Source organism: Strigops habroptila, chromosome 6 (genome assembly GCF_004027225.2).
Source record: "Strigops habroptila isolate Jane chromosome 6, bStrHab1.2.pri, whole genome shotgun sequence".
Taxonomy (NCBI): domain Eukaryota; kingdom Metazoa; phylum Chordata; class Aves; order Psittaciformes; family Psittacidae; genus Strigops; species Strigops habroptila.
In genome coordinates this window covers 35,743,250-35,769,715 of record NC_044282.2, presented here as the reverse complement: position 1 = coordinate 35,769,715, position 26,466 = coordinate 35,743,250, and the positions used below count along the sequence as shown (strand labels likewise).

The window sequence follows — 26,466 nt, the reverse complement described above, 5'->3', positions numbered from 1 at the left end:
GGTAAGGATAACAAAGAACTAAAACAGATGTTGAAGAGGTTGTAGTATGCCAAATATTGGAACACAGTCAGGACAGATGAGAAAAGCATGTCAGGAATAACACATACTGACCCATAACTCTTTGTGACAGCAAAATGGACTGGAGGCTTCCTGAGGTTCTTAGCTAGCTCCATTTTTCTCTGATCATCTGTCCTTCAGAAGGCATCAGACCAGTTTCAATCTTAGCAAAAGCAGAAATTTCTCCCACACGCTAAAAGATTATAAATTCACTTGAAATGTAAGAAATTTAGATTCAACTGAATAATTTGAAACATTGATGTATGTTCTTAGGGCTTGCAAGTACTCTGTGTCATTTTAACCCAATACTTTAAATACAGTATCACTATTTGACTTTGGGGTGATGAGTTAAGAGAATGTATTGAAATATTGCAGAAGAAAGGTAGAAAATCATGTCCTGTGAAGTACTCGATGTATATTGTGTCAACTGACTGAATATATTTATCAATAGTCATATCTGATTGATTGTGCTGCAATTCTACCAGTTTCCACGAGCTAAGTGGATTAAAGTCTATTTGGTATGTAGCACACCTCAAAGTAAAACATCAGGCAGAGTATGGGAACAGATACTATTTAGAACTAAAGCAGACACCTATATGGTTTTAGGTATTAATAAGATTTTTTTTTTCAGATGAGTGATATGCTAAAATCATTGGTAGGGAAAGTCCATGTCACTCTAGGTTGGCAAGACTTGAAGTGTCACTTTTGACATGACACCCAACCCCACATAAAATCTACAGTTTGAACAGACACAAAGGCAGTCTTCCTATCACAAGTTGTTAGGGAGACTTCTAATGCAAAGATGCTTCACTTCAGTATGGTTATTGTTTTCACATGACTATATTAAATGACTAATTAAATGACTAATATTTATAGCCACTAATTTAAAATATTACAGTTTGACTCACTGAATGTGTATACTTTAGCATAAATAAAACCACAAAGCTAAGAAGTACTACACATAGGACTATAATTAGACAGATGTGGAAATACCAGAATTTGGTATCAGAAGCTGTGTGCTGTTGAACAGTCTTACATTTCTTGCCAATCCTATAATTTCACCAATTAAAAAAATTAGGCATTTGAATACTAAGGAGGCATATGGAATGAAAGGATACCAGCTCTTTAGAAAGGACGGGCTAGGAAGACAAGGAGGGGGAATTGCCCTTTATGCGAGAGAGCAGTTGGAGTGCATGGAGCTCTGCACGGGGATGCGTAAGAGCGAATCAGAGTTCAGGGATTGGAGCATCTCTCATATGAGACCAGGCTGAGCAAAGTGGGACTGTTCAGCCTGGAGAAGGTTCTGGGGAATCTCATCAATACCTGAAGGGAGAGCATAAAGAAAGATGGAGACAGGCTCTTTTCAGTGGTGCCCAGTGCCAGACCCAGTTTCACAAACTGAAACACAGGAGGTGCCATCTGAACATCAGTGAACACTTTTCACGTTTCCTATGACATGTTCTAAATTTCCTTCTTGTAGAAGAATTTTAATTGTAATTTAATGGCATAAGCTTGTATTTAAAGACATAACAGAACTGCAACAGAGCTTGTGCTACCAGCTTTGGCTTCTATCTTTCAATTTTTAATTCAAATCTCAGAATTAAAATCAAAGTCAACAATTGTCAACAATAATGAAATTCCAACAGTAAATGACAAGACAAACTTTGAATCTAGTGACAGTACAGCATATCAGTTGACAGAAGAATATAGTGAGTTATACAAGTGGACCTTGGTAATTTGTTGATATTTTGCTGTACAAAAAAAAAAAAAAAAAAAAAAACCAAAAAACAAAAAACAAAGCCAAACAGAAAAATTAATGAATATTCCTCCCTAGCAACAGAGAGGAAAAATCCGGAGCAGTGTGGAAAGGATGATGAGCAGGCAGTAACTGACTGATGGCTGCAGTAATCTGAAGAGACTGAGCAGAGATCACTGTTTAGTTCTGGCTGCAGCAGTAACACCATAAGGCAACAAAATGTGTTTAACATTTTAGACCAAGAACGTAAATGAATTTTCACATTCAACCAAAAAAAAAAAATAAAAAATGGAAAATTCAAAAAGGAATAGTTATCAGTCCTTGTAATTGCAGTACATCTTGTAATTGCCATTAAATGTCAAAGATATTATTACTAAAGTATCAGTTTAGCAGCCTTCATGGGTAGCATTGTTGAAAGACATTAACACAAAAAATCAGAATTAGATTGCAGTTTTGTAACAGCAGCTGTATAGGATCTTTATGCCACAATTTATTACATACATAGTCATATCAAATATGAAGAACTGTAAGTGCCAAAAGCTCTATTCGTCATCCTTACGGCTAGGCTCTGATTAGCTCCCCTAACCTATCTTGAGAAAATATTCCCAGGCTGTCAGCATGAAAAGCTTGCTGAGATAAATGCCAAGACATATTCAGAATGTCAGACCACTGGGCTGTTCCAAAAAGAGTCTTTGTAGAAAAAAACCTAACTTAAATGAAATCAAAAGGCCCAGCTTTCCTAATGTACAGACCTAATCTACTTCAATAACAGTAAATAAGGAGACATGTTGTAAAAGTGCCTAACAGAAAACTTACATGTGAGCAACACTGCGCAAATTTTTTTGAAACTATTCATCTTTAGGATTACTCCTGTATTACTTAAATACCATCTACTTGAATTGCATGTTGCCTAAGTGCAAATCATGAATGTTAAACCTGCTGAGTGATAATTACAGCATGTGCCTATAAAAGAGCATGACTTCCTCAGTCATGAAAAATCCTTCTTTAGCAGATCTCCAAAGTTTTAACAGACGCTGGGCAGAGAGTCCATTATGGAGACAATTCTTCCATTGAACGGACAGAAGCAACATGAGTAATTCATTGAATTTTCCCAATAAATAACAGAAAAGAGGTTTCACAATGTTTGGTTTTGTTTGTGAAGCATCAGTAGTAGTTCTTTATTCCCTCTAACCAGTTCCTGACCAGAGTTCCAGAGAGAAACTGAAAAGATCTTCTCTTCCAAACCCAGCAGTTTTATGAGCTGAAAACAGAAAACAACTCATCACTAAAGTATATGGACAAGATCTATCCCAAGATCATGATGCTGTACCAGAAACATTTAGCATACCACACCGTGTATACAAACTGCCCTATTACATTAAGAGGTGAAAGGGTCTGTGCTAAATCCTCATAATCAATTCAGATTATTTTTTTAAATATGCATGGCCAAAGAAACCAAACAAATATGAAGAGCCCACTGTAAAATCTTTCACTTTTGGTAACATGCTAGAGCAACACACGTAAATTTCCCACAATAAGCTTAATCCTCTACCACTCTTCAACCAGTTTCTTCCACTCAGAACCACAAACACATCAAAAATATCTTCAGCCCATCAGCACAGAAATTTCCATAGCAGAGCAGCTCCCTTTTTTAGCATAGAGCACATCTGTCCCATCAATCTTGCTAGAAGCATTCCTTAGGTACTATATGCCAGCAGTAGAGGGCTCAGAGGCATGCTGTAACCACACGGGTCCAAGCCACGGAAACAGAACAGGCTTCCTGACTGCACGGTTGAGCAAAACCTGGACATAGGAGAAACATGAATTAACATTTAACAATCATGAAACTTTTCAAAGGACTGATCAAAATGAAGCAGTTTGAAAACAGACTACAACTGAAAACATCCATCAAACAATAAAGAAGAAAATATGTTAGAGGTGGCAATAAATGAGACCAAGCCACAGAAATGAACCTGACATAGTAAAAATTGACATGAGAGACAAAGTAATTTAGAAGAATTTCATATACACAAAGAAATGATTATCACTGGAAAAATATAAAGAAGCCATCAGTTAAATTGTAAGTATTAATGAACCTTAGAAATATTAAAAGCAGAATTTCCAGGTGACACAACATGTGAGGAGAAAAAGTGCTAAGAGTAGGAGTGGTAAGTGTAAAGGAGTAGGTAATAGGGCACATGAAAAATGCCACGCACAGGCTCAAGACAGCTGGGTTGGGGTTTTTTTATAACAGAAAATAAGGTAACTTGAGAAGGCTGTGGTCAACAGAATTGCACATGGTATTTCAATAGCTAGTATTGATACTATTTAGAAATAAAAATCCCTCTACTTCTCCTCACAATTTCAGGTTATATATCTACAGATCACATAAGGATCATTTTTACTGTCACCACGATACTGCCCTGGGAGTTCATATTGACTTACTTGTGCATTATAATCCCTGGACTCCTTTCAGAGTAACAGAAGCATTCTTTAAAACTTCTAAATCTTGTTTGTGTTCCTGGTTCTAGCTGTCTGACTTTGCAAGCGTCTGTACTAAACTTACACTTTTAACTGAAACCGAGTTACTAAAAAAACCTAGATTACTCCACAAAACTACATTGACATCATCGTTACTTGCTATTAATCAGTCTTTGCATCACACTTTTTTCAGTGATCTTTGATTACACTCCTTTGATAAAACTGTTTGAAAACATGAACATTTAGTGTTACAGCTATGCAGTTACTTTTATGCCAATCTTGTAATCTTATCAAAAGCATTAAGTCAGCTTTCTTTACAATAGCTATTTTCCCTAGAACTATTGATTTGCACTAATTATATTCTTATACTTTAATTCTTTTTTGTTTTAATAAGCTTAGTCACATACAAGTTTTCTGTTAGATGACAGTCTAACCCAGTCACAGTCAACTCACTTCACTTTTTTAAATGTTGACATGACATGGGCATAAACACAGCCTTCAGAGATTTCACCACAGAAAGCTACCGTTAATATCAGCAAATCAAAGATCTAACCAGCAAACCCTTAACTGTGTAAGTTATCTCACAGAATCGCAAAATGGTTTGGGTCAGAAGGGACCTTCAAGACCGTCCAGTTCCAACCCCCCCGCCACAAGATATAAGGTGCAGCACAGCACACATCATACAGTTCAAAACTGTGTTTGTTCCATATGACTCGTAACTCCATACTAGTAACAGACATGACATCAGTATCTATATAAAATCCCCCTGACTACATTCAAATTTAAAATAGGATTAATCCACACAAACACACTGAAACTACAGTGAAACTACATCCAACAGATACTTTAACAAATTCAGATTCTTTTATTTCTTTCCAGTATACAATCGTTCAGGGTTTTTTGCTTTCATATTATAATACACAAGACCCATGTAAATGTCAGGAGCAACTGACTTCTGTCTAGAGGGACTAAGGAAGTTAAGTGCCTGCAAAAGACAAACACATTAAGAATCAGTATTTTTATTTAGTATTTGAGTAATATTTATATTAGTTGATAAATATTTAAAACGTAAGAGCGAACTTTCACAAATCCCATAGGAGTGGCATTCTCAAACCAGAACACATGTACTAACAAGAAATTAATACAAACTGCTTCAAAGTGATGCACGGACACTGTGTGACTGCATGCTGAAGGCTACTTCTACTCCTGCCTTGAGTTAAACAATAATATAATGGATTTTTTGGAAATACATGAAAGTTGACAAAGATGATCAGAAATAAAAAAAAAAATTGCTTCCTAATTACATTAGGATTCGCCTTCTTGACAAAAATGGCTAAGAGAGCATACATATACACTTTTACATAAAGAAAGCGAATAGGGAATCTTTTTCTGAGAATAAGGCAACACCAAATTACCAGAGATTACAAAACATCAGGTTTTCTAAAACAAAAGAAAGTAATCATAATGTATACCTTACCATTGTGATCTTTGAAACTTTGGTATTCTTTAAATTCACTGGTTTAATGCACAACTTCCTATTAAAACTTCCTAAAAATATTGATTATAGTCAACTAGATAAGGGCTGGACATTCAGGCAATGCCCAGATTTTATTTTTGACTCACACTGCTTCAAAAATACGTTCAAACTCTATCCTAATATAGCCTCTTATCATAAAATTTGTATTATTTTTCTTAATAGTGCAACAACAGTGACGATCACCTCTTTGCTTCTTGGACTAATAATATCAACTACTTCTGAATTCACCCCACTTATTTCTCTTTACAAGCTTTTTTTTTTTCTTTTTTTAAATCTTTCAAGTTCTTCAGGAGTCTTGTCTCTGTTATTTTCTGCCTCCTCAACTCACATTGTTTCATCAGTTCACTAGTTCTGGCACCCTGTAACTATCCAGTTGTCTGTCTCTCCTATAAATATCTCTCTGTCCTATGCTATATGAAATAGTAGACCATTGTAGTCTACTTCTAACAGTTCATGTAACTCTTGTCATCTCAGAGTGTAAAACACAGGAACTGCATCTTAAGTACCAACTAGTATGACATAATTAATCACAACTAGGGGGTCCAGATAGGGACTATCACAACACAAATTAATACTAAATAGTTAAAATGAGACAGGCATTCTTTTCTACTTAAAAAAAAAAAAAAAAAAAGGAAAATACCAAACCACATGGTTTTAGACTAAAAGCTTTCTGATCTAAATCCTTTCTTCTTAGAGTACATTGTTTCAAAGAAACTGCCAGTGACTCTTATTTCCAAACTACTGTGCTACAGCACTGAAAGGATGTTGTAGAAGAAAGTAATTTGATCCTAAAATCCTGATCAGTTTAATGTGCAATGAAAAGTAAACAAAAGCTTGCATTGTTGGAGACAAAAAAAAGCACCAAAAACCAACAGCATGGATTAAGCAGGTAAAGAGCTGTTTGATCTGTCTCAGAACTTTATCCAGAGCAAACTCTTCAAACTTGACTGACGAGAGAGAAGCTGTGTTGACTTTTTCCCAAAAAAATCTTCCAAACACTGTAACCACCAACAAAAAAACATTATTCCAAGCAGCCATTAACCTTGGGATGATCTAATTATTTTATAGGATTCTGTACACATTTTCAGTAAGTTTTACATGAAGAAGCGGAAACAGCTGCAAGTTCATCAGACACAAGCCCAGAGTCAGCCACAAAATAAAAACACTCAAATGTAAATAAATACAGCCCAGATGTAGTTTATAACCCAGAAAAGCTGAGTGTATTATCCTCGCAGAGACATGGCTCCCAGTTAGAAATTAGCTTATGCCCACCTGAAGCCAGGTGGAGTGAAAGGTAATACAGACACGTTCTGAGTAACACATCTCTCGTGTTGGTTACCACAAAAACCTCCTCCGTACAAACCATGGTCTCTGCAGGTTATACAAAACCAGACCATTTGGTCAAAACCACAAACTGGCCATGCTTTGTACAAGCCAACACAAACTGCTGAGATTCAGAATTGAGCTGTTTATTTTCTAGATGAAAAACAACTTCTGCACAGACTCTCGTAATCTGTAGAGTGACAATAAAATAACATGCAGAAGAAAGGCTTAACTAGTTAAATGTAACTAGAACAGTATCAGCCTTACTGAAGCTAAAAATAGCCTGTTATTTCATAAAGCTACTGCTGACCCACATTGAGGTGTTTTCCAGGCTGGCGGTGCCTGGCTGGGGACTGACTGCCATGCCTCCACCAGTTACGCATGGAGGTGACACCACAGGTGTTTCCCGCTGCCGGATTTCACCCTCGAGATGCCCGCCTGTCAGTAAATCCTGTGTCTGGGGAGAATGGGCTTCCTCGGGGAGAGAGAGACACAGAGCAAGGCTGAGAGAGTCCACATTGTTTCCCACTCCATTCTGCCCTACCGGGCCGACCTCCCATCTGTAAAACCAGAAACCATGATTTTATTTCGTCTCAAAAGCACAGAATAATCTGCGGACAAAACGCGCTAAGATCTTCCTATTAGCATTAAACTCGTAAAAGAGGTTTTGCGGCCCGGGAGGGAAGGGGCTTAGGGATTAGAACGCAGAGCCGCGACTGCTCTCCGCTTCCGCGACCGCTTTTGAGGCCGGAGAGCCGCAACAGGCCACCCCGCTCCTGCCTGCCCCCCCAGTGAATGCCACTCCCGCCTGACCCCGCCGCCCCGCACCATTTCCGCCTCTCAGCCCCGCCGGGCGCCCCGCCCTCGGGCATCCCCCCAACCCGCGGCGAGACCGCCGGCAGCCGGCAGTCACCCTGCGCCGAGAGCGCGGGGAAGCGTCTAGAACTCGGCGCCCCGGGTCAGCCGGAGGCCGCGCCGGGTGCTTCAAGGCGAAGCCGCCGGCGAGGGGCGCGACTCCCGCGCAGGGTGACTGCAGCCCAGCTCCGGAGGCGCTCCCCGCGCCCGCCGCGCGTCCCGCTCTGCCCCCGCCGCGCCCCGCCGCCACCCGCTTCATTCACTAACCGGTTCTCGCCGGCTGCCTCCGCCTCCCGGCTGCCCCCCGCCTCCGCCCAGCCTGCCGGCGCCACGCCCCGACGCAGCATCGCTCCCGCCCCGGGCGCGCTGGCGGCGCCTCTAATTGGGCGAGCGAGACACTTGTCGATGACGTCCATGAGCGAGGGGCGGGCCCTGGGGCGTCAGTGCGGGAGGCGGCACCGAGTGTCCCTGCTGGTGCAGCCGCGTCCGCTCCGCGCTAGCCCGCAGAGCCGCCCGCCGCCGCAGCTGTATGGTCCATCCCCGCTCCGCCGCCGAACCCCCTCCGGCAGCTCCGCGGCTTCCAGCGCCTCCGCGTCCTCCTGGTTCTGCTCCTCCTGCCCCCGGCGGTGGCGCCCGCACCCCGGCTGTATGATCAGGCTACAGTCTTCAATGAGTAACCATATTCCTGTGAGTGCCGCCCGCATGTCCGCGCCCCCCGCCCCAGCCCCTCGCCCCGCCGGCCGTGCGGGCCTCCGGCTGGCCGCCTGTGCCCGGCTGCCGCGTCTCTTCTCCCGCTTTCCTTCCCCCTTGCTTTCCCCGTTTTCTCCATGTTTCTTTGTTCTGTCACCCGGGCCACGCCGGCTCCGGGCGGCTTCTCGCAGCGCCGGGCTGCAGCTCCTCTCGGGCGGGCCTCAGGAGAGCCGAACAAGCCAGCCCCGGTGCGGCGCGGCTCGGCCCTCCTGGCGCCCCTCAGCTCCTTCTCCCGCCTGCTGGTGCCCGTCTCTCCTCCTCTGCCGGGAGAGATGGAGGGGGAGATCTCTCCCGAGCGGCCCGGCCCGGGCACAAAGCCGCTTTGTGATCCTGGCTGCTGCCGGCCCCGCCCGCCGGCCCGGCCTTCCCCCTCGCCGGTGTTTGTCTGGTGGCGTCTGTCGAGCCGGGCTAGGCGGGCGGGCAGCGCCCCTGCGGCCGGGGCCCCAGCACCCCCGGGCCGTGTCAGGGTGGCGGGAGCCGGGAGCCCCCTGCCGGGGGGAGGCCGGGGCCGGGCGGCGGCTCCGGGGGACAAGATGGCTCCGCGTCGGGAGCCTGATCGAAGCGTGATGCGAACCCGTGACCGTCGCAGTTGGGGCGACGGCCTGGCCCGCGGGGCGGTGTCACGGCTGGGGCAACGGCTTCTCGCCGGCGAGAGACAGCCAGGCCGTGACTCCGGCGCCCCGCGGCTGACGCGACGCTGGGGGCGGCCGGAGCCCGGGTCTTAACGGGCAAGCCGGGGCTTGCCCGTGGTTGCCTGCCAGCCCGGTGGTGCGGTGGGGAGCGTGGCCGGGCCGCGGCGCTGGCGGCTGGTTGCTGGGGCGGCCGATTCTCGCCCCCTGCCGCGGCCCCACGTGTGCGGCCGCCGCCGGGGCGAGGGCGGCCGAGCTGCTGCTTTGTCTCCGGCGTCCTCGGGCGGACGTGAATCCTTTCCGAAATGAGTTTTACGCAGCAGAGGTGGGGTATGCCTGAACTCCCGTATGCAGCCGGCCTTGTTCAGGCCGAGCTTTTAGATGGCTGTTCAGCGAGATGAAAAGTCCGCAGAGGAGTCATTTAAGTACACGTTGAAGTGGATGTTTCAGCAACAGTGTGCCATTATCCCTCAGACGCTCACGAACGTGGTCAAGTTTTGACCGAAGCTGCTTTTAAGATCTTGCCATCTGGCTTTTCGAGGAAGGCATTTTCTTCCGGAGGTGGATCACAGTTCAGCATCTGAAGTTTTTGCTTTCCTCATACACTTGCCAGTTCCCTCCTCTCCCTCCCCCCCCTCCCAGGTAGTCTCGGTGCCGGTTGCTGCCTAACATTTGTGACCGCAGTGCACAAACAATGGAAGGCTTGCTGGTGGTAGTATGCCCTTCAAAAGTGGGGAAGCAAGAAAGACAAAACATGAAAATGAAGTAATCTACAGTAATAGAAGCAGGATCAGTGGTGGTTATGTGCAGATCTTGGTTGTGGTTTCATAACCAGCCACGCACATAGCAAATATTGCAAGCTAACAAATACACAGTGTCTGTAGCACGAGGGTCCTGTGATTCTGCTGTTTCTTACTGCTGCTGGAGACAACTTTCCAATATGTCTCCTGCATCTGCAGAGTCTTTCCCAAGCAGTGAGTGACTCAGGTGAATGAACCCTGTCTCCTTGTAACCTCATAAAACTGTGAAATCAAAAAACCTGAAGATGACACTTAAATGTCAGCTCTTACTATTCCATTGATGGAACAGCAAAGGGTTTTGAAATTGTCATACAGGAACAGAATTGTTTCAGGTGGAAAAATGTAGAAGCAGCAGCACAGAAATTGCACAGCCGTGAGAGGAAATGTGAGAGTGAGAAAGAAAAATGAGTAACAGAGCAGGAGCCAAAGGAGAAGAATGTCATTGTCCTATCAAAACTAAATGTGTCAGTAAGGCAGTAAATAAATAGATTTTAGCCTTATCTAATAACTTCTATCTTGTGCAGCCTTTCTGTTCTGACAGAACACATGCCACGTAAGAGTGCTGGATCTATCCCAGTGTGTGGGCTGACTGTAAGTGGTCACTTGTTCTCTTAAAGATTAACCAGAGCACCCAGATCAGAGTATTACTGAATTCTGAACAATCCAAGTAGCAGATTGCCACTTTATTTAAAAAAATTAAAATTCACTCTATCGGATCAATACAAGAGGTACTTCTGTGTTAAATGTAAATCCATAACTCCTTACAGTTTTCTTCACAGATTAAACTTCTTGTTTGGCACTTATATATACCCTTATTAGACTCAATAAAATAGAGCAATAACTGTCTTTGCATCTATATGCTAAATTTCTCCTGTTACTGCTTTAAACATAATGGAATAATTCTTGAGTAGAATGACAGGGTTCATGTTGTTTGCTATTGAAGTGACAGTGTTAAGTCATTTTGAGACTCTGCTTTCAGAAACTCAGGAGGATGCACTAGACAAGGGGATGGTTTCTGTGATGTGTTATTTTTCCCAATATCTGTTAAAGCTTCTTTGTGGGATTTTTTTTGTTGGTTGGGGAGGGGGGAGTTTGGTGGTTTTGGAGGTTTTTTTCATGGTCCGAGCAGAACTAGAAACACAACCACATGGCCTCAGTTTCATCATCTCTGGAAGCTGTATTGACTTGTTAGACAGGAATCTTTGAGATAATTTTTTCTTGCCCCTAAACTGCATTCTTGAATCACAAGAAACATCCTTCACAGAGCATGTTGCAACAAATTTATGATAAACCTTTGGAATCGCCCCTCTGTGATACATGAATATATTTTCTTAGGCCATCAGTTGCTTTCTCTGATTCAAAATGGATAGTGTTATCCCCATTGATATCATCATACAGGCATTCATGTGACCAGTAGATAGGAGATCCATCATGTCAACAATACCTAATGAAGGTGTGCCTCTACTTTGTGTAATGATTCTGCAGTTTGTACCCCCCACACTCCTCCTTGTCTGCCTTAGCAGTTGCTACTTTGTCCTTCAGTAACTTTTTGTCGGGTAGGAAGTTAGAACAATGAACTTACGTGCAGGTGTTCTCAAACTGTAATGAAATGTAGTTCTAGTTTTCTAGTTCTGATCCTGTGGTTTCAGTAGTTGAGCAAGTGGTAGGTCTTGACTTCAGAGAATGTGGTAGCACATAGTTGGTTCTGGGTATAAATGCTTCTGGTCTATGAGCAGGTGGATTGAGCAACTGTGAACCATCTTGCACATCTTTTGAAGGTAGTGAAGTGTCATGTAACTGTAAACAAGCGCTTTTGTTTGCATGCTTCTCAAGATGCTACCTAGTTGTGAACAAGAATGTCAACAGCATAGGATAACCTTACACCTCTCTGCTTTCCACCTATCAGTAACAATCTAATAAGTTACTTTCATAAGCAGTTTTTGCCAGACACAAGTGATTGTTTCAAACCCAGAATTAACATGCACCTGAATCTGCTTGTCAATGAAGACAGATACTGTAGCTTCCAGCCCTAAAGAAAGGCATGAATTAAAGCTTTTCTTTTCAAGATGACTTCTTCTTGCTTGAATTCTCTAACTTTTCCTAGCATAAATGATGGTAGGTGGTACAATCATAATTAACATGACTTTATCCCATACTGGGCAGCATACCTTCTCTTAATAGGTGATCCTGGTGTATTAACCTTAGTTTTGTTTTCCAAGTTTATTTTGATGGGTCTAATAGTTTAAATGTTTGGCTTTCAGTTACTGATAGGAGCAGCTGCGACCTGGTATGTTAATTTTCCTCAAGGATAACTCACATGTAAATTGAAAGGAATATGCTGGAATACCCAGCTTGATGGTACAAATGATGAGTTGCTGTTAAGCATACAATACTCTGCATTTGAGTTTCACTTCTGCAGCCTTACACTTTTATACATTATCTTGACTTTTTCGATAGCTTACCTAGCAACTAGTTAACTGTCTGAGACAATAAAGTAATTTAAAAGTGTATTTCCAAGCCTCTCAGAAGTTGCTCATGTAGTTTGAGTTTTCTCTAAGCCTGAAGTGGTCTTAATTACTACAACACTATTTTTATAGCTGATTTCTTCTCCTCCAAGTCTTTTTCTGAAGGGTGAAGCCTTGTACTCTGGCTTATTGCCATAACACAAACAGTATGCCAGGGTACTACTTGTCTTTAATTTTCATTTGACTCCCGGAACAGAACTAAACTTGGTTAGCAAAGCTGTCTTAAGGATAGTACAGTGTGTTGCTGCCCAAAGAAGTTGGTCTGCATGTGGAGCTTTCTGACTAGAAATGGGGAGAAGTGGTGGCATTCACATCAAAGGAAAATGTGAGCTTTGCTCCTTTATAATGGGGCAGCAGCAGTTGCCAAGGCAAACAGTGAGAACTCAAACTTAATATTGTGTAATATACTTGCTTGAATTTTGCATAAAAATTTGAACTGTGCACCCAGTTTCTAGGTATGATTAACAATCTGCATTTAAAAAGTAGGATTTATTACTTGGCTAATGCTTTGCTGCCTGTCCTCCTCTTTACCCCCGTGATCAGTTTGTCTGGTATCATATTGAGTGCTCCTAATTGTGTACTAAGGCAGCATGCTTACCAGGCTGGATGAATCCTGATTACTTTTTACTTCCTACCTTCCTCAGTATGGGGTTGTATTTACTGTTTACAATTACTCTACATTCTTTCCTCCCCCAAAATCTCCATCTTGCAGATTGAAAGGTCTTCTATTTACCCTAGTGACCCTATTCTATCTCCTCGAGCTCACTTGCATCTTTCTCTTTCTGTTTCCGACAGCCTTCACTCTACCAGGGAGAAAGACTGGGCTATGGCTCCTCTTAGCAGTCTTAGTAGAGATAAATATGAGATCTGCCAGTGCATGCGAAAAGTGGCACAAGACCTTGTACAGCTGTATCTGCTTAAAGGTGTCCTGTCCTGTTTTGTTGTTCTGCTTCTTAAACTAATTTAAAGTGACTTTAAATAAGCTAACTTTTGGTTTTGGTTTTGTTTGTTTTTTTTTTTTTTGGGGGGGGGGGGTGGGGTGGTCAGTTGTTATTTTAGGTGTTCCCTAGGTCTAGTCCTAAGAATGTTTTTAGTACACACCTACCTTCTTGTGCTAGGGCATGGCTGGTATGTCAGATCATGATTCTTGGAGTTCTGAGTCTGAATTCTCCTGGTTCCTGTTACTCTGTTGGCCTTTGCCTTCAGAGGGTCTTCCTTACCTCCTTTCATGCCTATTACATTTAGAGTTCTCACTGTTCCTCGAGCTATTACAAATAAAAACTTAATCCTACAGCCCATACAGAGATGGATATGGTAGTATCTGGAGTGGCAGCCTAGTGCATATCAGATTGTCTTATTAGTTTCTTGTATTTGTTAGCAGGTTTTGTTTGGGTGGGGGGGATTGGGAATTTTTTTGTTTGGGTTGTTTTGTTTTTGGGGGTTTGTTTTGGGGTTTTTTTTTGTTTGGGGTTTTTTGGTTTCTTTGGTTTTATTGCAAGCCTTAAAACTTCTTACAGGGAAGCTGTGTAAAAATGTGAAAAGGATGTCTGGTTGTGTTTGGTCTCTGTTTTTTAAAGGTTGTTTGTAACATTGTGCGATGCAGCTCTACCCATCTGTTACAGTCCAATCTTCTAATGATTCTGATCTTTTCTCTTACTGCTACTCTGTTACTGAACTTCCTCTTTGGAATTATGAATGGAGCAAAGCCATGTCTGCAACATAAAACACTGCTGCAATTCTTTAAATTGTAGTTGTCTTTAAGAAGTCTTGTACTGGTAAGATACCTAGATGACCTTTAAAGGTCCCTTCCAACAACTATTCTATAATTCTACACCTCTTCGAAAACTCAACAATTATTAGACTATTGGTCTGTTGTGACTTTTGCTTAATAATAGTTTTTGCTTGATAGACTTACTGTAGTCTTATGGTATATGGTTTAATGCCTGTAGTGGAATCTTGGACTAACTCCAAATCCTAGATGGCGGTTAATGACCATGATTTATTCGCATGTCACTTTTTCTTCCTTCCCTTTGGAAAAGTGTATGAAGACACTGGTTATTACCAGCACTTACTGTATAGTTATCTTAATTTTATGATTGGAAAGCTTTTCAGCACAGGCTTTCATGGTCCTTTGGATGGGAAGGTTTGAGTGTAGAGCACTGAAATACTGTCTCTTCTTATTTTCTCATGTACGCTTGCACTGATTATTTATGTGGATGGATGCATAGAGCTTGCTTGTAGCTTAAAAAAAAAATCTGAACACTGCTACAGTGAAGTTACAGCTTCTGTTTGCTAGAAACTAGATTTATGAAGGCAAAGAACTGATATTACTTGATTTTAGCTAGACTATTACCACTAACTTGGAATACTAATAAAGTCATAGTGTAAAAAGGCGGTTAAAAGCAAGTGAAGGTTGTCATGAGTCTTCAGCCTTTAGTATGTGAAATATTCCTTAGTCAGAAATCTGTGTGACTTAAAAGTCTCCAAATATGTTCAAAAGCTCACACATTTTTGTTAGGCCACAAAGACGTTGCATTTGCTTCCACAGCCTCCTATTTGAAACAGGTGGATTTAGATGAATTTTTATTTTTTTAACTGGCTGTTCTGTATGTGAGTTAATGATTCTTACATGCAAAGTAAGTCTTTTGCCTTTAAGACAAGTGTTAAATGTAGAGACTGTAGTTTTGTTTAAACACCAGAAATTGATGCTCAGTTTGAGTATTCAGGAATGTCATCCTTGCCTTCATGGGACTGCTTAAGGTCAGTATAACTTTAGTACATGTTGTACATCTCCCAGTTCAGAATGGAAAATACAGTTGTATGGGTATCCTGGAAAAGCTATGCTTTATATAAATACAGGGGTTCTTAAAACTTGGTGTTGTCTTGCTATGTTTATCAGATTTGAATTGGTATTTTAATACATTTCCATTTTTGGTGTTGAAACAACCCTATATGCAAACTTTGTATTAAGTAAATGTATTTCTTTTCAAGTAATCCTTTGCTAAGAAAGGTTAATGGGATTCTTGTGCAAACCTAATTCTTGGATTAAAAAATGAAACTTGTGAAACTGCTTAGTTGCTCTGGTTTTAATTTTAATTCTATAATGCTTGGTGTCTTCAAAACAATCTTACTTCACCTGTGCTCATTATGTTTTTGTTTTGTTTTTTTTTTCTCCCCTTTCTCTTTACAGCAGTTCTGTGGTGTTCTTGGTCACACATTTATGGAGTTTCTGAAGGGCAGTGGAGACTACTGCCAGGCACAGCACGACCTCTATGCAGACAAGTGAACTGTAGAAATTCATTACTACTCCACCAAGAAGCCCCCCTAAGAGTGGTTGACCAGGATAAGTAGTATTGAATTGAAATTGGCAGAGCATTTAACAACAGCATTCAGACCTGGATGGGGTAAACCTCAGTGCACTGCCTTTCTTTTGCCTCAGTATTACTGGATTGAAGAATTGCTGCTTCTTGTTAGGAGGTTCATTTCATTTCCCATTGCTCCCAACTTCATACTTCCAAGCACTGAGAATTTCACGTGGAGTATAGTGAAGTAGACTTCAGTTTCTCTACATCACTTCTGTATTAGAATTTTTTTTGAATCCTTCCATAATCTTGTTGCATGTTTATCTAAATCAATATGGCCCGAATGAACCGCCCAGCTCCTGTGGAAATCACCTACAAGAACATGAGATTCCTAATCACACACAATCCAACCAATGCAACCTTAAACAAATTTATAGAGGTAAGGCCAGGACAAAATTCGTATTGGTGTATTTTTTTTAATGTCTGAACAGCATGCTGTATTAAGTTTCCTTCTTTACTAGTTGGTAGCAGCTGTGGAAGCCATATGAAGAGGTACTGAGACTGTGTATTGACTTTTTTCAAACACTGGTGCCATGCTTCAAAGACCTACAGACAAATCTATTCACAAAAACATACTTCTGAAAGTGAAGCAAAGAAATAATTATACCGTATAGTATGTTGTACATTGGTTAGGTCTGAAAACAAGAATTATCTGGCAGAGTTATGTGTAGAATGATACAAAGGTAGGCTAGTGATAAGAATTCACATTTAGATTCATTTAAAGTGGCGTAACATTTCTTTCCACCTGTTGTGTAGTGATTAGAAAGAGAATAATAACTATACATTGTGGATCAGAAGCTTAGGAACAAATAACAGGATGGCAATATGCTTTCATGACTCTAGTGTAGCTTAAGAGAATCGTCTGAGTGTCATAGTGACTACTTGAGTGAAATTTGTGGTGGTAGGCTTGCTCTGCATCCAGAGCTGCTGAAGCTACTTTTAAGTATTTTGGTACATGCTGCAATTGTTCACTAACTAAAGCCAGGTTGCTAGGCACATATTGCTAGTTTCTGAATATATTATCTGAACCTTGCATCTAGCATGTTGGAGCTATAAACTGCACAGTTAAAGTGGGTGCATGTATTCTAACAATAGGTTCCTCCAAAGTTACCTCCTGGTAAGGTCTGAGCTTTGTAATGCAGTCTCTCATTCAATGTGGGATAATTTACAAGAAACAGAGGAGGTAACATTTGCTTGCCTTTATACTCTCACTACTAGGTCAAAGATGCTTAGGCTACACTTCAGTCATTTCAGTGGCAATGATGGGTTGTTGCAGGGAGGATGAAGAGTGATTGTCTTTATTTTTTTTTTATTTTTTATTATTGAGGGTAATAGCAAAATGGAAAGCGAAATTTTGTTATTCTTTAGTTATGGTAACTCAGGAACTGGTAACTCAGGAACTGGAACAATGTATTGACCTGTGCTCTTAACAGCAGGAGGTTTTATAAGCCTGTTTTAAGTAGAAGGAGAGAAGTGGAAGACCTAATCCTCACATCAGACTGCTTTTAGTGAAGTATGTAGCTTTGCAAGCCAGGAAACATCCTGTTGCTTTAAAAGGAATTATCTTTTTGGAGATCGACTACTTATTTCATCAGTATTTATCTGGATCTGATTTTCAAAGAAAAAGTCTGATCCAACGTAACAGAACTTAATCTTCAGATACGTTTGCAACAACAGGTTAAAGGTCTCTGGCATTAGCACACAGATTTACAGTTACTTCAGCTGTCTGTGTTCCTCACAGTGTGGCAAGCATGTCTGTGAGTTTACTTACTTAATACTTTGGAGTGAGTAGTTAAACTAACCAACTGAGAAAATTCAGTGGCAAGTGAAGTCCGTTTACTCTTAAAGCAGTTTGGTTGTTTTTTTTTTTTATTTTATTTTTCATTCCTTAGGAACTTAAGAAATATGGTGTTACCACAGTGGTAAGAGTGTGTGAAGCTACTTATGACACTGCTCCGGTGGAAAAAGAAGGCATTCAGGTTTTGGTAAGTAGTGTAGGAGCAGAGTTTAAAACCAACCCACTCCCTTACCCCACCTCAAAAAATAATTTCTGTTGACACCACCTTACTAACTTTACAAACATATTCCAGCAGCTGAGAGAAAAAATAGCCAGTTTTGAGCAAAATCATTTGCTCAATGAAAACTGATTGAAAGGACTATATTCCTAATACTGCTATAGTTATACTACTAGAAAATGTAAGCTCAAGTGGTTCCCTTAGCTGTCAGCTCTTTTTTCCATTGTTCCCCACACACACTTTTTTTTAGTGTATGCACACAGCATACAGCATGAAGAGTTCTACACTTATGTATTCATGTATGTCATCCTATATTCTAGGATTGGCCCTTTGATGACGGTGCTCCACCATCTAACCAGATTGTTGATGATTGGCTAAACCTCCTTAAAGTTAAATTTCGTGAAGAACCTGGTTGTTGTATTGCTGTACACTGTGTTGCTGGTCTTGGAAGGTGGGTAGAGTTTTAAAGAACTGCTGAATTGCCATGTCTGGTCAGACTTGTTAAGGTCAAGTACAAAAGCTTACTTGAGGCAAATGTAAAATAGTCACATACCAAGTACGGGAATGACCTCACAGTTAAAAGTCATTCAGATGGCAAGGAAATGGTTGTATGTATATGTTAAAGGATTTTAATTAATAGATGATGCTATGATCACAGCTGTTTCACAAAAACTACTGGGTGAAGTAAACAAGTACAGTCTTGTACCAAGCATATTGATGAGTGTCCCATTGATATTATGTCTTGCTAGGTTGTCTTTATTCTAATGGATGTGGTTTTTACTAAGTTTTCTCTTCATCCCCATTTCAGCAGTATTGTCAGTCTCCTTGTACTGAGGGTATTGTAACCATTAGCCACAAACAAGAGGGGTGTTCTGGCACATCATGACCAGCTTTCATCCACCACCTGTTCTGGGGGATGAAAAATGTTTTACAAAGTCCCAAAGCTTTGTTTTAATTTCGGCCTCAAAATTTTTATGGATAATGCTAAATATTCTCCTCTTAGCCCTGTTCCCTCTGTCTGCTGCTGCTATCTTAAATACAATTCTAACAGTTGTGAGAACATAGTGATTTTGTTGCTATTGTTCCAGACTACCTGGGAACTAGATGTGTTCAAAAAGCAGTTGCCATATTCTAGCCATGGGTCTCAGCATGTCCAATGTAAAATGGAGGTTTCTGGTCTTGCTGTCTGTAAGCCTGGCTTATCCATTTTTTGTGTTATGGCTTCACACATAACAAATTTGACTGTAGTGATGAATGCTACTGAAAGAAGTCCCCTTCAGCTGCTTAAAATGATACCTGCTGGGCTTTCCTCAAAATTAGGCAGTTAACTGGTTGTAGATCCTAGCTTTTTATCATGTAAGATGTGTTTTGTGTTTTTTGGTTGTGTTTTTTAATCCCTGAACATATAAAACCACTTAAGCTTGCTATTAGATGCACAAGTCTGTTGCTAGCCTGTGGCATGAGGGTTTGTCTTGTTTTTTGGGGTTTTTTTTTTTTTTGACCCATAAATTGCTAATTTATTGTATTTGAGTTTGATTTGTGTCAAGCTTTCCTAACTGAAAACTGTATTCTGTCAGAAGAAGAATACTGTGGCAAACAAGGAAATCCTTGGGGGTGTGCAGTGCCCTGTGGATTGCGTCTGTTCCTAAAACTTGTGACTAGTTCTAGGACTTGTTAGTTCTTGTTGCTATGGGGTCCCAGTTGCTTCTAAGGAGGCTTGTTTGTGGGAATAGTTGGCTGTATGCAACTCTTGACCACAATCAATTGGCTTTGAAACAAATGGGCAAATATTGCTTGCATTTTATTCCTGCTCTCCTCTCCTATATCTAAAGTCAGATGAACAAAGCTCAGGTTAATGTAAACCCCATTTTTGAATGAGGATGGGTAGCTCAAACAGACAGTATAATGGCTAAGTTAATGTATAAATCAGTCAATCAGGAGGACTGTGTGGATGAAGCCCTCTACACGCAGATAGGAGCAGCCTCAGGCTCGCAGGCCCTTGTCCTCATGGGGGACTTCAACCATCCTGATATCTGTTGGAGGGATGGTATGGCCCGGCAGAAGCAATCCAGGAGGTTCCTCAATTGTGTGGAAGACAACTTGCTCTTGCAAGTAATAGAGGAGCCGACAAGGAGAGGTGCCATGCTTGACCTCGTGCTCACCAACAGGGAGGGGCTGGTTGGGAATGTGATGCTCCAGGGCAGCCTTGGCTGCAATGATCATGAGATTGTCAAGTTCAGGATCCTCAGGACAATGAGAAGGGCAGGCGGCAAGCTCACTGCCCTGGACTTCAAGAGAGTGGACCTTGGCCTCTTCAAGAGCCTGCTCAGTCAGGTTCCATGGGATAAAGACCTAGAGGGCAGGGGGGGACCAGGATTGGTGGTTGATATTCAAGGATCGCCTGCTGCAAGCTCCGGAGTGTTGCATCCCAACTAGAAGGAAATGGGGCGAGAAGGCCAGGAGACCTTCATGGATGTATAAGGAACTGCTGAGGAAACTCAGAAGGAAAAAAGAAGCTTATAGAAAGCGGAAACGAGGACAGGTGGCCTGGGAAGAGTACAGGGATACTGTCCAGGAAGTTAGGAATCAGGTCAGGAAAGCTAAGGCCCAGTTAGAATTAACTCTGGCCAGAGATGTCAGAGGAAGGGCTTCTATAGGTATTCACCAAACAAAAGACAGATGAGGGACAACATGGGCCCTCTCCAGAAGCTATCAGGAGAACTGGCTACCATGGATTTGGAGAAGGCTGAGGTTGTTAATGACTCCTTTGCCTCAGTCTTCACTAGCAAATGCTCTGACCACGCTGCCCAAGTCTTGAAAGACAAATGTAGGGACTGTGAGAATAAACACCTTAGGCCCACTGTAGGAGAAGATCAGATCTGAGACCATCTTAAGAACCTGAATGTGAACAAGTCCATGTGACCTGATGAAATCCATCCACGGGTCCTGAAGGAGCTGGCGAATGAAGTTGCTAAACCACTGTCCATCATATTTGAAAAATCATGGCAGTCAGGTGAAGTTCCCAATGACTGGAAGAAGGGTAATATAACCCCCATTTTCAAGAAGGGAAAGGTGGAAGACGTGGAGAACTACAGACCAGTCAGTCTCAGCTCGGTGCCTGGCAGGATCAAGGAGCAACTTCTCCTGGAAAGCATGCTAAGGCACATGAAAAACAACGAGGTGGTTGGTGACAGCCAACATGGCTTCACTAAGGGGAAATCCTGCCTGACCAATTTGGTGGCCTTCTATGATGGACCCACGGATCTCATGGACAGGGGCAGAGCAGTTGACGTCATCTGCCTGGACTTGTGCAAAGCGTTTGACACTGTCCCGCACGACATCCTTGTCTCTAAATTGGAGAGACGTCAATTTGATAGATGGACCACTCAGTGGCTAAAGAACTGGCTGGATGGCCGCACGCAAAGAGTTGTGGTAAACGGCTCAATGTCCAATTGGAAAACAGTAACGAGTGGTGTCCCTCAGGGATCGCTGTTGAGACCTGTCGTGTTCAACATCTTTGTGAGTGACATGGACAGTGGGATTGAGTGCGCCCTCAGCAAGTTTGCTGATGACACCAAGCTGTGTGGTTCGGTTGATGGCGCTGGAGGGAAGGGATGCCATCCAGAGGGACCTTGACACACTTGTGAGGTGGGCCGATGCCAACCTTATGAAGTTTAACCAAGCCAAGTGCAAGGTCCTACACCTGGGTCGGGGCAATCCCAGGCGCAGCTACAGGTTGGGCAGAGAAGAGATTCAGAGCAGCCCTGCAGAGAAGGAGTTGGGGGTGTTGGTGGATGAGAAACTGAACATGAGCCAGCAGTGTGCACTTGCAGCCCAGAAAGCCAACCATATCCTGGGCTGCATCAAAAGAAGCATGACCAGCAGGTCAAAGGAGGTGATCCTGCCCCCCTACTCTGCTCTCGTGAGACCTCACTTGGAGTACTGCATACAGTTCTGGTGTCCTCAACATAAGAAGGACATGGAACTGTTGGAGCAAGTCCAGAGGAGGGCCACGAGGATGATAACGGGGCTGGAGCACCTCTCGTGACGACAGGCTGAGAGAGTTGGGGCTGTTCAGCCTGGAGAAGAGAAGGCTGCATGGAGACCTCATAGCAGCCTTCCAGTATCTGAAGGGGGCCTACAAGGATGCTGGGGAGGGACTCTTCATCAGGGGCTGTAGTGATATGACAAGGGGTAATGGGTTCAAACTTCAAGAGGGGAAGTTCAGGTTAGGTACAAGGAAGAAGTTCTTTACAGTGAGGGTGAGGCACTGGAATGGGTTGCCCAAGGAAGTTGTGAATGCCCCATCCCTGGCAGTGTTCAAGGCCAGTTTGGATGGAGTCTTGGATGACATGATCTAGTGCGAGGTGTCCCTGCCCATGGCAGAGGGGTTGGAAGTAGATGATCTTAAGGTCCTTTCCAACCTAAACCATTGTATGAAAAATGGCTTCTGCCTGTCTTTTTTGCTTCCCTAGGTGAGAAATACCAGATGTGCAGGACAGAAAAGAGAACTGGGGAAAGTTAACTCTTTTCTAAGTATGCATTGGCAAATGCAAAACTTTTTTTTTTTTTTTTTTAATTATTATTTTTTTAACCAGAGCTCCAGTCTTAGTTGCCCTTGCACTGATAGAATGTGGAATGAAGTATGAAGACGCAGTGCAATTCATAAGACAGTAAGTATAAAGCTAACATCTAGCTGTTTACAAGATTTAACATGTTGATAAATCCTTGGGCACTGAAGCAAAGCAAATTTTGAATGTTGTTCTTATCTTACAATATTTAGTACATCTGAACTTTTTAACACAGGTGCTGCATACAGTCAGTGTTGTAGGGCTTTGCTTGTATGATGGGGTTTTTTTCTGTTCGTGTGGAAACCGGAATCGGGAAGTAATTATTTGAGCAAATTTTGGTTTTGTTTTGGGGGATTTTTTTTCTTATTTGTTTGGGTTTGGTTTTTTTTTTTTAATATGTATTTTTATAAAACTAAATTAAACACCTAACAACTAACTTTCAGTTAGATCTGCAGTGTTATCTTTGTGCATGTGAGAGTTGGAATACCTTTGAAATTTAGGTTCTGTCTAATAGCTAGAGCCAACACTCATTCATGTTTGTGGATTCTTTCTTCTGCATTACATAAAAGTGTGATAAACATTTCCTCCTATTGTGTTTGTTTTCTGCTAGTCTACTGCAGAAAAATATTTCCTTGGGGTTTTTTTTTTATAAATGTATGTAAGTTGGATGAGAACAGTTTGTAGTCTCGATGCCTTAATTTTGCATATATTTAATTAACTATGTTTAAAAGAAGCTGCAGATCATATATAAACAGTACCAAAATACTTCTTGCATAGTTGCCAAGCCTTGAAAGAATTAAATTTGGTACGTATGTCTTAGCAGGCTGGTGTATATAAAGTGAGAAATAAGGAAGCCTGGTATGTATTCCAAACACTCAACAAAAATGTACCCTTTCTTTCACATGATTTTGGTTTGTGGAAACCAAGAAAGCTCAATTTCTGTTAAGCTTATATTATGGGGAGTTATAATTTTTATGTACTTTAATACTGCAGTACTCTCCATAATTATTTAAAGAGACTGCATAACTTCAGCTTTAAGACCACCATCTCACATCTGCTTTATAGCTTCCTTTTGAAGTTCCTTCTAAAGATATTCATATAAGATCTTTGGCTTGTGTATATCTAAAACACTGTCTAAAATGCTGTGTACTCCTCTGAGCATGTGGTTCAGAGGTATTCGTGAAAGGAAGCTACCACCCTCTTTCCTGGCACTTAACTTTTAATTATCCTTATTTTGGTTACAGTCTTGACTTAATGGTGGGGTTTTTTAAGTGACCTAAAAATATTTTTCCCTGGTTGGTGGTATTATTTCACTGGGCAGTAGATTAATGTTCTGTTTCAAATTCTTTTTTCCCATCTAGGAAGCGGCGTGGAGCTTTTAACAGCAAGCAACTTCTGTACTTAGAGAAATACCGCCCCAAGATGCGTCTGCGCTTTAAAGACTCTAATGGTCACCGAAATAATTGTTGTATTCAGTAAAGCTCAACAGCCTATGGTACTTCTTTGGGAATAAAGGATGGAAACTAGGATTAAGCAGACTGCATGCCAAAGACATCAGTCTGATATTTTTTAAGTAGCAAAGGAAGCTTCCTTAGGAGTATTTAATAGGCTAAAGGCTTAGTAGAAATGCAACTTCTATGTTTAGATAAATATCCATCTGTTTGGAGACCCAGTAAATGTTTTTGCTGTACCTTGTTTCTGAGCTGTCTCCTTGTTCATTAATTACCGGTTCAAATATCCTTTAATCATGCCATCGAGTCCTACCCACCTAGTTTCAACTACTAAAAATTGGGGTACTAAAATAAATCAATCTGTAGAGAGATTAGGTGCCAAAATACCCAGCATATCAGCTACATGTTTTTCCTTATAAATGAGCATAGTTCTGATGATGTGAGAACTACCAGCTTACCTGGACCCTTACTATCTTTTTTTTCTACAGTCATTTCAATATTTAAGAATATGGCCTCTAAGGTAGTCTTGCCTGCTCACTGTATGTTTTGTCTCCCACAATCGCACTAGAATTACCAGGATTTGCACAGTCTGTCTTTTTAATACTATGAATTACAGCGACTTTTTACCCCAGCATCTGTACTTTTCTGTTACCTGAACCTCTCCATTTTACAAATCACTACTCTCTGGTTACTCATGTAGAAAATCTTTTAAATTGTACAGAAGCACACAAGTCTTTAATGTCTCCAGACAAAAAGCCTTACAGTAAAATTAATGTCAGCACTTCATGTGCAACTTAACAGAGGGCCTGAAAAGGTTGGGAGGGGCTATTTAATATTTCTAGTAAAATGTTGCCTTTGTCTTGTGCAGGAAGTATAGAATATGCCCTTTACTTTAGTAAATATTTTTTTAAAACGTAGAAATGCTTTGTTATTGTAGCTAAAAATTCTTAATCAGAAAATTTCTGAAAAATCTTGTAGTTTATTTTACTGTACCTATTGAAAGTTGTTTACCAACTATTGCTTTGTTGAAAGTGTGATTTTTTTCCTTTTTTTTTTTTTCTTCTTTTGTTTTTCCTCTTTGAGTTTCTGCTACGACTTGGGCAGACCTCTGTAATATTTTGTATGCCTTTCAAGCTGCGTAACTTAATATTTGGATACTTGATAATTTGTTTTATTATGTAATTGATAAAATGGTGATGTGTATTAATGTTAGTTCAACCATATATTTATACTGTCTTGGGAATGTGTGGTTATAGTTCTGTGGGAGAAATAATTTTGCCAGTGTTCACCAGCTTGTAAAATCTAGTGCGAGAGCTTAAACATCTAAATAAATACTGAAATGCACTTACAAAGTTTATTGAAATGCTCATGGCTTTCACTTTTTTGTGTGCTTTGTCTGCAATCTTGAGGTGCCTAAATTCAGAATCTATCCAGGCATCTGTTTTCTTCTTTTAAATCTGGGCCTGAATGTCCCCTTTGCTGTAATGTTTGCTGTTTGTTTTACTCATAAATAAATGTGGACAAAAATAATAGTAGAAAGTACAGTATTTCTTTATGTAGCTTATTTGTGAATTCCCCAGTACTAAAATAATTGCTTACTGTTCTTGAAACTCTCTTTGCAGTAAATGCAGAAGCATATACACATCTGTAAAGCTTGGAGAACACTTTTATCAGTAGCCTTAGAAGGTTATTACAAAATAGTATGATACAATGCTTCATTGTCAAGACTGAAGCTATATCCAAAGAGGAGATAGCCTAAAAATCACATGACCTAAGGGCTCTGTTGCAGTGGTGACCAAACTTCCTGATGAGAACTGGAAGATGTTCTTAGTAACCAGTTGAGGTGGTGATCATAAGCTCAGGCCCATGTCTGCTTAAAATTAACCTATGGTTAAATATATTTTGCTTTTCTAAGCAGTGAGGTGGGATGCTATGTGCAACATCAGCCTCAGTGAGATTTCTGATGAAAGATACAGTCTCATTATAAAGAGCACTTTGAAATTCTGTATGATTTAAAATGCCTGAAACTGAATATAACTTAGCTTAGTCCGTAAAGTAGCAAAACTCTTAAATAGTTCAGCTTTCCTTTGGAAGTCAAACTTGCTTTAAAGGATATTTTGATAAAGGAATACAGCTTTTGGCTGACAAAATAAGGCCTTTTCTTTTGGAATGATGTCCAAAGTCATCAATGTTTCTATTGTCAAGATGGACTATAGGAACAATTGTGAAGACATAACCTTCAAAAATTCTGTAACTCAGAAGTACAGCAGGCTGATGTAAATATTGGTTTAACACAGATTAATATCCATATTGAGTTAAAAATACTCACTTGGTCACTCATGCAAGTAGGAGGA

The 26,466-nt window shown here is 41.2% G+C and overlaps 1 protein-coding gene across 2 annotated transcripts; it reads left to right on the top strand.

The window, feature by feature from the left end:
* Nucleotides 1-8,411: 8,411 nt before the first annotated feature.
* PTP4A1 (protein tyrosine phosphatase 4A1) lies at nt 8,412-25,642 on the top strand. 2 transcript variants are annotated; one of them, XM_030490428.1, is made up of 6 exons: nt 8,412-8,696; nt 15,904-16,454; nt 17,968-18,060; nt 18,411-18,541; nt 22,689-22,763; nt 24,023-25,642. In XM_030490428.1, exons 2-6 carry the CDS (start codon nt 16,350-16,352, stop codon nt 24,138-24,140), a joined length of 522 nt encoding a protein of 173 aa, XP_030346288.1. In that variant the 5' UTR covers nt 8,412-8,696; nt 15,904-16,349; the 3' UTR covers nt 24,141-25,642. The 2 variants fall into 2 exon arrangements, with proteins under 2 accessions (XP_030346288.1, XP_030346289.1); XM_030490429.2 differs by having other exon boundaries at nt 8,447-8,696; nt 15,907-16,454.
* The last annotated feature ends 824 nt before the right edge of the window (nt 25,643-26,466 follow it).

Bases quoted from the DNA above. Each gene is read 5' to 3' on its own strand.
- PTP4A1 (XM_030490428.1), top strand. From the start codon at position 16,350: ATGGCCCGAATGAACCGCCCAGCTCCTGTGGAAATCACCTACAAGAAC. The intron at 16,455-17,967 runs GTAAGGCCAGGA...TTCATTCCTTAG, and splicing joins CCTTAAACAAATTTATAGAG to GAACTTAAGAAATATGGTGT. The intron at 18,542-22,688 runs GTGGGTAGAGTT...TTTTTTAACCAG, and splicing joins TGTGTTGCTGGTCTTGGAAG to AGCTCCAGTCTTAGTTGCCC.